We start from the raw sequence: 13,665 nt of genomic DNA, 5'->3' as shown, positions 1-13,665 counted from the left end.
ATAATAGTTTGAATTGATGCAGTATTTACAAGGAAAGGGGAAATTTAAGTTAAGATTGTTGTAAATGAATATGAGACACAAACAAATTTTAAAATTAAATTCCCTATATTATTTATATTAATTTCTTATATATACATTATTAACCTATTCAGCCAGATAGATTAATAATGTAAATTAAGACCATGTAGATCGTACTAATCTCAGAAACAGCATCAGATCCTGGGAATGAAGCACAGTTCATTTGGCAATGAAATCTTGCTGACTCAATTCATGGATTGGGATATTTGTTGAAAGGCTCCTCTTTGGGACAATCAATGCAACCAGAGTGAAGGGCTTCTCAAACCTATTAATGACAGTGTTTTGTAGTGAAAATTGGTGTGTAACTAATTGTGTAATCAGTGAAAGATGGAGTGAATAGAATGCTTATATTCAAAGATACAAGTAATTGGAACATGGAATATCCATATTGCTTTTGCATTTGGTAATTGCGCACAACTAACTTTATTGAGTATTTTGATAATGAAGTAGTGAGCATCATTGAGGGAAATGTGGTTGGTATTGTTACAATTTGAGATCATTTAAGAATGAAGCTCATTAAATAAAATTGACAACAATAGATAAAAATTGGCCAAATTACTGGAAATAGGTCATTGTTCTGGCTAACAGTAATATGCAGTGGAGATTCCAAAGAATCAAAGTTCAAAGTAAACTTCTTGTCAAAGTACACATATGTCATGATATACAACCCTGAGATTCATTTTCTTGTGGGCAATCACAGTAAATAAAAGAAACATAACTGAGTCAATGAAAAATCACACCCAACAGGATGGACAACAACCAAAGTGCAAAAAAACAACAAACTGTGCAAATACAGAAAGAAAGAAAGGAAGGAAGGAAGGAAGGAAGGAAGGAAGGAAGGGAGGGAGGGAGGGAGGAAGGGAGGGCTAACTAGAGGGTACTTTCTGCAATATGAGGATGTATGGTTAAGCAGAATGGCTTTTTGAAGCAAAAGTTGTAAGATTATGGAGATAAGCCCTTGGCTTAAAAGAGGTTTCAGTGAAAGGACACAGGAAAGAACATAACAGTTTTGCTTTTGATATTCATCCTCCTGCAAGTTGTAGAAATTCAGGGAACCTCATGGTCTCCCTGATGATTGCTTCTGCAGAAAGAACACCCAAGTTTATCACTCAAGGAAATGGAGCCTGAGTTAAATGTTCTCAAGCCATCCAGAAGGCTGAGAACCTCATAGGTGACATCAATACTGTGGTGGTCACACCCAGGGTACAGCCTACATATATTTGGACAAGTTCAAAGAATTGTAAGAGGAGTAGGCATTCATTTCAGGGATTCCTCTCACAAACAAGTATACACTCTTGGATACACTTGAGGGTAATGTTTTTTCAGGGACTAGCAGCAGTAGTCAGAGCTCTGATGTTGTGACTGGCTCTGAGGCTCAGAGGGGAAAGATGAGTCAGACAGGGCAATAATGATAGCAAACTTGATAGTATGGAGATATAGGAGATTCTTTGGTCTCGAAAGAAATCTGATGATGGTATGTTGCCTCCCAGATGCCAGGGTCAAGGACGTCTCTGAGCAGATACACAGAATTCTCAAGGGGAGGGTGAACAGCCAGAGGCCATTGTACATGTTGGTACCAATAACATAGGTAGGAAAAGGAATGGGGTCTTTAGAATGTGAATAGGAGATTAGGTAAGAAGTTAAGATGAAGGAAGTTAATAATCTCTGGATTATTCTGTCATGCACCATTAAGGTCAGAAGTAAAAGGATAGGCCAAATAAATTTGTGGCTGAGGAGCTGGTGCAGGGGGGCAGGTGTTCTGATTCTTGGACTATTGTCAAAAAAAGGACAGGTTGAGCAAACCAAAGAGGGAAAATTTACCAGTAGGACATGGGAGGGTTTAAACTAGATTGGCCAGAGGGTGACACTGAACAAGAACAACCCATGAGATAAAGCGGTAACCAGTGAGAGAAAGTCATAATTAGAATAGCCAGGAGCCCAATAAAGGCAGGTGCAGGAATACTTATTCATTCAACTGCATTTATTTCAGTGTTTGAGGAGCATGTTAGAGAAATTGCTCATAGTTATAATAATAGGGCCGTACTAGAGGGAGATTTTAACTTCCACAGTATTGACTGGGCTATCCAAAGCGCTAAAGGCCTGGATGGAGCGGAATTCATGAAATATGCCTAAGGTTGTTTTCTGAGTCAATAAGTAGAGGGCCCTACTTGGGAAGCTACAATACTGGGCTTGTTAGGAATAAGGCAGGCAAGTAACTGAAGAGGCAGTTGGGGATTACTTTGGCGGTAGTGACCATAATGCTATTAGTTTTAAGAGATGTAAAAAGATAGGTCAGGTCCATAGGTCAAGGACTAAAACTGGAACGGGCTAATTTGGTAGAATAATAAAAGGTTATTTGGGTGAGTCTGTTTGAAAGGAAAAGAATGAATGGCAAGTGGGGGGCTTTTAAGAGAGTCCAGGAACAGCAATATCTTGCTGGGGTGAAGAGTAAGCCTGTCAAGTTTAGAGAACCTTAGCTGATGAGAGATATTCAGGCTCTGGTCAAGGAAAGGAAAGCAAACAAATCTCTTGATGACTATATAAAAAAGATGAAGAATACTCTTGAGTGAATTCAGAAGGTTAAAGAGAGGAACTGAGATGGATCTGGCAGGTAAGGTCAGGGAAGATCCTAAAAGGTCTACAGCTATATTAAGAGGAAAAGAGTGGCTAGAGAGAGAGTAGGACCCCTTAGTGATCAGTAGAGTCACCTATGTCTTGCGTCACTGGACATGGATATTAGCAACTTGTGGTAAACTATGTGTATACCTGTCTGGACACGCCCCTCTGCTGACTGCTCCTGTGGCTCCTCCCACAGACACCTGTATAAAGGCGATTGGAGGCACTGCTCCTCCCTCAGTCTCCAAGATGTTGTGATCACGTTTGCAGCTAATAAAAGCCTATCTTTTGCCTCCCGTCTCCGAGAGTTATTGATGGTGCATCACAACTATTTCTCCTCACTGTTGACTGAGCAGAAAATCATGATTGCTCAAGAGACAAGGGAAAACAAGTGGATGTTTTAGAAGACATTCCAATTACCAGGAAGGAGGTATTTGCAGCCTTTCAGACCATTAAAGAGGATAATCCACTGGAGTGTATCCTTGGACTTTGTGGGAAGCTAGAGAGAAATTGTTGAAGCCCTTGCATCCACAATAATACAGTTTCATCAACATTATACAGTCCCTGAAGACTGTAAGTTGGTGAATGTTGTTCCTTTGTTTAAAAAGGCTAGCAAGGACAAGTCAGGTAATTACAGGCTAGTCAGCCTGACATCACTAATGGGGAAGTTACTGGAAGGAATTCTGAGAATCAGAATTTACTAGCATTTGAACACATGGAGTCTGATTAAAAGGAGTTAACATGCTTTTGTGCATGGGAAGTCTTGCTTGAGAACTCCTTTAAAGACTTTTACAGAAGTGAGCAAAAAGATAAATGAGGGTAGGATAGTGGATGTAATCTACTTGGAATTTAGCAAGGTCTTTGACAAGGTCCCACATGGTGTGAAAGATTAAGTCCCATGAAATCCAGGAAGAATTTGTTAGAAGGATTAAAATTGGTTCACGATGTTTGCAAGGTTTGGTATTGGGACTCTTGTCATTAATATAAATGATTTGGATGTCAATGCATAAGGCTTGATCAGTAATTTTCAGAAGACACAAAATTAAGATGTGCTGTTCTTCATGACTAAGTTTATTACAGAATAGAAGGGATCTTATTCAGTTTTCAAAGTGGGCTGAAGAGTGGCAAATGGATTTCAATGCAAAGTGAGGTAATGCATTTTGGAAAGACAAACCAGCATAAGACTTATATTATGAATGATGGGGCACTAGGGATCAGGGGGACTTGGAGTCTAAGTGAATAGTTCACTGAATGCAATGCTACAGATAAAATGGATAATGAAAAATAGTGCTCAGTACATTGGCCTTCGGTCAGGGCACTGAGTATAAGAGTTGGGACATTCGATTGCAGTTCTATAATTTGCTGATAAGGCCACACTTGGAGTACTCTGTAGCGTTTTGGTCACCCTGTTACAGGTAAGATGTGGTTAAACTGGAAAAATTTAAAGGATGTTACTAGAACTAGAAGGTCTGAGATAAAGGGAGAAGCCGGGCAAGTTAGGTTTTTATTCCTTGGAAATGGGAGAACGAGGTGATACTTCAGCAACATTTAACATTATGAGAGGCAAAGAGAAGATAGGTGGTATTTTGTCTTTTCCCCAGGGTAAGGAAGTCCAGAACTAGGAGGCATAGATTTAAGGTAAGAGGGAAAAGATTTAAAAGGAACATGAAGTGCAACATTTTCACACAGAGCATGTTGAGTATATGGAACGAGCTACCAGAAGAAATAGTTAAGGCAGGTACGATAGTATACCTTAAGAAACACTTGAATAGGCACGTGAACGATGGGCCTAGAGGATCTGGGTAGAATGCAGGGAATTGGGTGGAAACAGACTCATTGTCTGAAGGGGCTGTGTTCATGCTATATTGCTCTATAATTCTGAGATGATGAACATTGGTTCAGCCACAACTGGAGTACTGTACCTAGCTCTGTATGCCAGTATTTCAGTAGAATATCATCATCATTATGTGCCATGTTGCATGACATGCGTGATCGTGGTCTCACGACCATGATTGTTCTTGGCAAACTTTTCTACAGAAGTGGCTTGCCATTGCCACCTTCTGGGCAGTATTTTTACAAGATGGGTGACCCCAGCCATTACCAATACTCTTCAGAGATCGTCCGCCTGGCGTCAATGGCCGCACAACCAGGACTTGTGATATGCACCAGCAGCTCATGCTCCCATTTCTCCATGTGATTCTGATCAGTGGGATGATGCAGGTGCTTCCCTTGCCCAAGGGTGATCTGCAGGTTAGCAGAGGGACGGAGTGCCTTACACTTCCTTTTGTAGAGACTGAACTCCACCCGCCGTACAGAGTATAGGTTTACAAAAATTATTCCAGGCTGCGAATGGGTGAAAGACCAAAAGAACACCAGGAAAATTCCCTGAAAAATATTAATTTAGTTCTTTTCAACCACCTGAAGTACAAACTGGATCTCCACCCACACCACCCCACCCACTACATCCAAATGAGTCCTTCATACTGACAGCACAGTCCACCCACCACACCTGTGATTTGTTCCTTGTGTTTAAAATAAGCTGTGGGCTTGAAATGTCCATATTTTTGACTCAGTGTGGGCACTGCACCAAGACTAGCACTTGTAGTGCGTGGAAGCTGTCAGAAACCAAAGTGAACGGGGGCAGATGAAAACATGCTGAGCTGCTGTCAAGGTAACGTATTTGTGTTCTGCTACTTGAAAGAGCTAACATAATCAATGTCAGCCATGTCACAAGGAATCCAATAAGTTTCTTGCTTGGGTGTAATCACAGACAGGAAAGGAGTTGCTTTCTATTTGTAAAGTAGTAAGATGCTGATTGCATTTATATTTAGGAACTAAATATAAGGAGAAATCATATGTATAAAGGAACAATTGTTCAAAAATTCTTTGCTTGATTATTTACAAATACATTGCTACTGTATTGTGACACATTATCACATTGCTTATATTTCATTACTTTTGTTGGTCATCTATTACCCAAATATCAAATCATGTTTTGAAAGAATTTCACTGAAGCTATTTGCCATTTAACTATGTAGAGTGTTGATATAATATTCTAGTATTTTAGCTCTACAAGGAATGCTGTGATTAGTTAGACCTGCAAGTTCAGAAATGTGTGGGTTTGTTGTAAATTACCACTAAGTCAGCATTTATAAAGATGTTTTCTGGGTGATTTTGCTTTTATTTTATTCCTACTGTATTTCATTGCTACTTCGGAATATTTTCAGTGGGTAAACCTGCTGTGGTCACCACAAAACACAGAAATGATGTGACTGATTTTGTGATTGCAAGACAAAAATCCACGTGTCACACCGTTCAGGTACTGGCTTATATCTTTATAAAGCAAAAGAAAAACAGATTCTCAGTGTTCCCTCCATTTTTCCACACTGCCGTTGTCACATCCAAAGGGTTTAATGTTGGAATGAAGCCAGTCTGGTCATGAACAATGGGACATGTAAATTTTGTATGTTTTATGTCTCTGTTTCCTATGTAACAGCGAGTTTTTGTTTTATGCTAGCACACTTTCTCCATGAACTAGAGCCTTTAATTTATGCAACAATTTCTTATGTGACAACCTGTCAAATGCCTTTTAGAAATCTAAAATGCACCACATCTACGGGTTCTGCTCTCTCAGTTCTCCATGTCACACCCTCAAAGAATTCCAACAAATTACCTTTAATAAAACTATATTGACTAGGATGGATTATATCAGCTTTTCTAAATTGCTGGAGGAGCTCAACATTCAAATGACATTTATTATCAAAGTATGTATAAACTATACAACCTTGAGATTTGTCTGTTTACAGGCAGCCACAAAACAAGAAACCCAAAAGACCAACAAACACCAAATGCAGAGAGAGAGAGAAAAAGCACAAATTGTGCAAACGATAAAAACAAGCGACAGCATTCAGAACAAAAGTGAGTGCAAAGACACTGAGCAGGCCCACAACTTCGGCTTGATTTCATCACACAGTGGAGAAAACATCACCAAGCTCAAAGCAGCCGGAGCAGGCCCACTGCCTCAGCCTTAGTGCAGACATTGCAGAGCTGTGAGCAGTGGCGGCCCAGCCCTGAACTCCAGCCCAGACCCTGCTCAATCCACCCTGCTCACCATTTAAACAGATCATTCCTTGCTCTGACACATCAATACGCTCTAGGCCTGGACCTCGCCACCACGTTACAGCCTGTCCCCAACCTTTCCAAATCGGCCCTGCATGCAGATTGATCAGACCTCACTCTCAGCTTGGTGAATGGCCTCCAAAACTCTTCCACTCTGACTTTACTCCGCTTCACATGCCCCAACTCCATATCTCGACCTCACTCCAACCACTTTTCCACGTGCTCTGACTTTGCTTCGCACCTATATTGCCTCGACCCTCAAGTTAACCTCGCCTTCGCTCATCTCTTCATTGTGGTGATCACTTACCATAATTTTATACAGAAAAAGTGTTAATAATGAAGTATTTAGTTGTATATCTTGCTTTGGGAACCACTAGTAAGTTGTCACTAGTCTTCAGTCAGGTCACTAGTCTAAACAGATCAGGTCAGGCAGCATTTGTGAAGAGAAATACACATTTAACATTTCAGACAAGACTCTTCGTCTGGACTCACTTCGAAGGATTCACTAGTCCAGATAAAGATTAGCGTTCTCTAACATTTTAAACTGCCTCACCTTACATCTTTTCTCCCTTTTTGAACAAGAGAATCATGTTTTTTTTTAATTATTTATTTATTGAGATACTGTGCCCTTTCAACCCAGCAACCCCTGATTTAACCCTAGCCTAACCATAGGGCAATTTACTATAAGCAATTAACTTACCATCTTTGGACTGTGGGAGGAACTTTATACATCAAGTTAGAAGCTTTAAGAGAAATATAGGTAGCAGTAGAGCTTGTGGTTATGGTCTTCGGCCCATCTCTTGGCCACAGACCAAACACTCACTTCAGTTGGCAGTTGAGCTTCATATAATTAAAACAGCCCAGTGAGCATCATCATTGGCCCAGCAGAGCCCTGTAAACCTCTCTGGCCCAATTAAACCAAAACTCAAAATTCAACTATTGACAAGTATTCAAATGGTTCTTGCAGGTAATCATTTGATTTAGTGGATGGTGGTCTTTTGTGAATTTAATTCCTATTTGAGGAAAGGAAAAGTGTAAAGATTTAACATAGTGTTTACCACATCTTCGTATATCAAATGACTCAGATCAGCCTCAAGCACTGACAAATCCTAGAATCAAAGCTGCCAGCTCATTAGACACTGGAGGACAACAGGGAGATCAAGGGAGGCGAGGTGTAACAATATGAATCAAACAATGTATTGAAATTACATAGTTTGATCCATTTATTTGAGCAATAAAGCTTTTCAACTAATAATGGTATGGCTTTGAAGAAGCACAGAATTCAAGTATGGTATTAACTTATAGTTATTTCTATTTTAAAATATGTATGGAAATGTCCAATAAACAATGAGCGGTGGTGCTAGAAATGGGAAGGTATATGACTATATACCCAGCTTTATCTAACATTTAAGGTAAAGTCTACAGATGGGGAAATCCAAGCAACACACACAAAATGTTTCAGGAACTCAACAGGTCAGGCAGCATGTACGGAAATGAATAAACAGTCAATGTTTTGGACTGAGACCCTTCTTCATGACACGTGTGTAACAGAGTATTCATGCAACAGCAACAGGGTTCATTGCTGCACTCACAATTTAATGTTTTCGAGAGAAGTAGACTAAAAAACCAACACAATCTGCAGTGATAAATTCAGAATAAACCTTCATAGTAAGAAAATTGTTCTGACTTTTAATTACTGTTAAATTCAGAACTAGGTAACAACCTTTTCTTTCTTCAGTCCTCACCCAAATGTTATAATCGTGCCAGGCAGTATCTATGGAAACAAGTAAACAGTTGACGTTTCTCACCGAGACCCTTCACGATGAAGCATTTTGTGTTGCTTAGATTTCTAGCATCTCCAGGTTTTCTCTTGTTTGTGATTTGAAGCAAGGAACTACTTTGTACCATGGATCCAAAAGGAATGCACAAGATCTAAAAAAAGATTATGTGTAACAGTTAATCTTGTGAGATGAACATCAGTGGAGATGCACACCATCCTTTAATTAGCTGATTTCATTTGTAAATGAAGTTCAAAGAACTTGGTGAACTGACTTTTGTCAGTTCCATATAGGAGTAGTTCCATATGCAGTGTAGTATTTATGTGCTCTATGTGGACTTAAGGGAGCAGATTTCAATTTTTACTGTGTTACCAAATGGGAGCATAGTTTAGTTTGATAACATAGTAGTGGTTTGCAAGTGAAGTGTGGGTTTCAACCTTCAACCTACATGTAGAACTGTTATTACCGTACAACATACAGTGGTGTCCTGAGAACCCAATAGTGCTGTCACTTGACCATATCCATTGTTTCCACTTGTCAGTCTTCTAATGGCTGTGGAGCCTCTGATGTGTCCAGCATTGTCCTACACAGATAGGAGCTGGTACTTTTTAAAAAAGCACTCTGCAGGGAACCATTAAAGAGGGAAGTGCTTTATATGATTCAGTTATTCAGTTGTATTAGAGTAGTCCATTGTGTGAATTCAGAACAAAGTAATAGTTAACATCTGTCTTGTGGAACATAACAGGATTGAAATGTACCACTGAACATGGGGTAAATTCTATCAGACTGACTTTAATTATTTACAATCAGCAATTAATTAAGAAAGCAGCTAGAATGAAATTAATAATAAATAAATAGCAATAAAAACGTTACATCATTTACAGTTGCACTTCAGGTAAGAGTACCTTAAAAAGTGTGAAACCAGTAACTTCTATTAGAGAGATAAAAATAACTGGGTAACGGATAAAAGATGAGGAAATAGTTGACAAATATTGTGATGTTTGATCGTATAAAGAAAATTTGCAATATGTTTGAACTTTGGTAGTAAGTTACAATGTTAGGATTACATCATATACTGATGAGAAAAGTGTTTTGAGTTATGTTTAAGTGTATTTTCACAGATAATTGTAGTTTCAGTAATTGTGTTTGTCACTTCTGCCCTTGAAATGGAGGATGGTACCGGTGTGAATGACTGATCTAAGCATTCTCTTCAGAGTCTCATATTCTCCACATCTCATGCAACATTCAACAAGTGCCCTCTCACAGTTCTGGTCTCTTATCTCTGTCCCATTTAAAGTGTATTTTTGGTCCCATTTTCCAATGTTGCTTTCCCTTTTTGAACGCCATCAATATTACCCTCAAGATGGCCTTAAAAATGAATAAGAGGAGCAACATATTCTGAGGAATTTTTTATTTTATACTTCCCAACGTGGGAAATTTTGACGAGTGCCAGAAATTCAAAGTGTGGAAGCAAGTGTTCTAAACGGTATGTAGCATTCATGTATTGTCATTGATGAAGAAGGCATTTTATTGAGAAAATCAACTCGATCCATAAAATACAACATATGCATTTTATTTTTAATTCAGCAATAAACTACAGTGTGCATTTGAGACAAGTAGCTTTTAATGAAAATTTCAAGTAAAATCAATGATGAGTAATGTGTTTCAAAGCTCTTCTAATTTGATCTGATACCGAGAGATATGCTGTTCTTAAGAAATTGAGTGAATCATGTTTAATTTAGGTAATTTATTTATATAATGTGCACTTTATTTAATATATTCAGATACTACAATGGTTTCTAATTACATTTCTGATTCAAAATGTTGAAATTTGACATTAGCATGAAATATGCCCATTAAATATAATAATGAAAGCATTAGTTGCATGGCAGCAATAAAGCTAGTAACTAAAAAGCAGCAAAGTTATCTTTGGAAAAAGCTAATCGAGCCTTAACAAATTTGCAAAAATGTTCACGCAAAGCTTTATTATTTTGCTCAGCATAATTAATTTAGGACAGTAATTTAAAATCTTGTTTACAACAATATGATATTCTATTATCTGATTGAATAGAAACAGCTTTAAAATGTGATAGTACTAACTGTCCTGGAGGTCTGTTTCTTACTCTGAGTATCTAATCAAACATTATTTCCTAACTGTAACTTTTGAGGCTATTTTTAATTTCCAAGCTGTGGTACTTTGGAATTTTTAAAATGAAATTTTGTTCTATATTGCATGACATAAACCAGTTAAAATAAAAAAGATAAATTATTTACCTTGAGATCAGAGTGTGGGATTCTGAAAGATTATATTTATTTTGCAAGTCTTCTTTGGTGTTATTTATATATGATTATTAAATAGTATTAACAAAAGATATTTTAACATGCATTGGCCATAAACTACTGAATTATGAGAACAAATTGCACTTGAGCACAAAGATATGAAAATCCTTTGCTGTTGTCTGAAACTGTTGGAATGGTCTCAGCCATGATCTAATCATTAACTGCTGACTTTAAAGAATCAGCAACAGATTGTTGTTAATTTTCTATTGTCTAAAGAAGGGTGGCAAGGTGGAGGTATGTCTCAACTAAAGGATGTGTAAGGCACTCATTCCTTCCGCTAGCCTCCAAGTCACCCCTGAGCAAGGTGCAGTGCCTGGTTAACGCCCCCCTACACACACCCCTCCCCACTGATCAGGTTCATGTGAAGACATGGGAGTAGTTGGTGCATATCACAGATCCTAGTTATGCGACCACTGAGACCAGGCAGACAATCTCTGAAGTGTATTGATATTGTTAGTGGTCACCCATCTGGTAAAGACGCTGCCCAGAAGAAGGCAGTAGCAATGGGAAACCACATCTGTAGAAAAATTTGCCATGAACAATAATGGTCAAGACCATGATTGCCCACATCATACGACATGGCCTATAATGATTGAATGAAGGAATGAAAGGAATTGGGAAAATGAACGTTTAAAACAGAAGGAGCATTTGCTTTCTCTTTGGCACCACTAGCACTTTAACTCCAAGGTCTTGTGAAGCAATGAAGCCTTTGTCTCATTAATAGTTGTCAGTCAAAACCTGATATTTCAACTTGCTGTCAGAATATGAGTGTTCCTTACTGGCCCCATAGGAGAAAGCCAGATTAACTACTTAGCAGGCTCAGTGGAGGCAAGATCATTTGTCTAGCCAAAACAAAGTTATTGTTTTCAATGGTTAATCTTTGTGGCAGTTGAAGAAGCAATCTAGGTTGGACTCAAATAGCCTTGGCCAGACCACCCTTCACTGCACACTTGAAAGAGGCCCTCCTTCCAAACCTCTGGCTATGGTCATCTGTCTATCTGCTGGCCGCAGGCTAAACATATGCTTCAGTTGGCACTTGAGCTTCATGTAATTAAAACAGGCAGGTGAGCATCACCATTACCCAACCAGAATTACGTGTGCCTCTTAGATCCAATTAAACTGGAGACTCAAAATCCAGTTATTAACAAGTATTCAAATGGCTCTTGTTGATGTTCAGTTAGGTATTGATCGAGTGGGTGGTGGTCTTTTGAGAATGTAACTCCTATTTGAGGAAAGGAAAACCGTAAAGATAGTGAATTTTATGTTCTACCACATGTTTCAATATAAAATGACACAGATCAGTCTTGAATACAGACAAATCCTACAATCAAGGGTCATTAGACACTGGAGGACAACATGGAGATCAGAGGGAGGTGGTGTAACAATATGAATCAAACAATGTATTGAAATAGCACAGTCTGACTATTGGAGCAATACATTTTTTCAACTAATAATGGTATGGCTTTGAAAGAGCACAGGATTAAGGAATGCTATTAACTTATAGTTATTTATACTTTAAAATCTATATGGAAATGTCCAATAAACAAAGAGTGCTAGTGTAGAAATGGGAAGGTATATGAAGATATTAGAAGCAGCTTTATCTAACTTTTACGGTAAAGCCTTTCACTTCAGTTTGAGGCAAAAGTTACAAAAGTCACAGCTTGACCTGCTAAATCCAAATCTGTTGTTGACCATTGGTTCTTAATATTTCCAGGTGCGTAACAGTTTCTTTTTGGCCATTAACACAGTTAAAATGATGTATACCTAAAAAAAATATAAGATCTGAGGGGGAAAAAGGGAAAGACATATCTTGAAAAGGCAGCTTTTAAGATCCAGATGAACACAATCGCCTTTTCAGCTCTATAGTCCACTTTTTGTCATACATATGCCATCACCAGCATCCTAAGGGAGAACATTTATGTGCTCCTAATTCAAACAGACTTCCAATAGAAAACATGGAAAGCAAAAAAATAATACTAGGTTTCAAGTTTGAAGAAAATTAAATATATTCATTTGGAGAATTAAATTAATTAATAGAATTGAATACATTCAAATGCACTCACTGTTTCCACCTCAAGCAGGAAGGCATTTCCAAACACAAAATTATACCTTCACAAGCAAAATACACTTTAAGCTCATTGTTTATTATTTGGCTTCTTGTGGCAAGTTGCCTTCAGATTTAGCAATACAAATGCTATGTTCACAAACTATTGTCTGGCTTCAAGATATTATATTACTTTAGTGTTTTCTTTCATTGTTCATCTACAAGATATTGCATTACCTTAAAGTTTTTATTAAAGGCATCAGTTTGTGTTCAAGTTAACCCCAAGTATGATAAGAGCAATGAAAATTTTAACTGATTTTGTCCAACTATACATATGAATAACAGACATTTCTATCTGTCCTGATATACATTGCAACTGGTTATTTTACAGAACAGCTGGGAAAGGAGTCTTCTCTGGAATGAAGCTCGGGAAAGCACGCCATTCAAAAGATGATCACAAGAAGGGTCATGGAGGTAAAGACAACATAGACCCAAATTCCCCCTCTCCCATCACATTTGTGAAATTCCATCAGACATACAGATATTAGAATTTAAGAAATAGAAGCAGTTATCATTTACAAGACCACATGATCCTGTTGTGCTATTCAGTATTATGGAGAACCCTACCTCATGCACTATCCCACTGATTCACACATATACCCCCATTGCATTTGATAAGAACATACAAAT

At 38.2% G+C, this 13,665-nt stretch overlaps 1 protein-coding gene across 5 annotated transcripts in view; it reads left to right on the top strand.

Annotated features, from left to right (window-relative positions):
* Nucleotides 1-13,665, top strand: part of otofa (otoferlin a) — a 351,746-nt gene that overhangs the window by 206,833 nt on the left and 131,248 nt on the right. For 2 of the 5 annotated variants that reach the window (XM_059981757.1, XM_059981756.1), the window contains exons 7-8: nt 2,347-2,357; nt 13,372-13,440. In XM_059981757.1, coding sequence (XP_059837740.1) covers nt 2,347-2,357; nt 13,372-13,440 — 80 coding nt within the window. Of the gene's footprint in view, nt 1-878; nt 944-2,346; nt 2,358-13,371; nt 13,450-13,665 lie in introns of all 5 variants that reach the window. The other 3 variants (XM_059981752.1, XM_059981754.1, XM_059981755.1) reach the window with 2 other exon arrangements.

This window comes from Hypanus sabinus, chromosome 10 (assembly GCF_030144855.1).
Source record: "Hypanus sabinus isolate sHypSab1 chromosome 10, sHypSab1.hap1, whole genome shotgun sequence".
Lineage (NCBI taxonomy): Eukaryota > Metazoa > Chordata > Chondrichthyes > Myliobatiformes > Dasyatidae > Hypanus > Hypanus sabinus.
The sequence above is the reverse complement of the archived record's forward strand: the minus strand, read 5'-3'. Positions and strand labels throughout refer to the sequence as shown.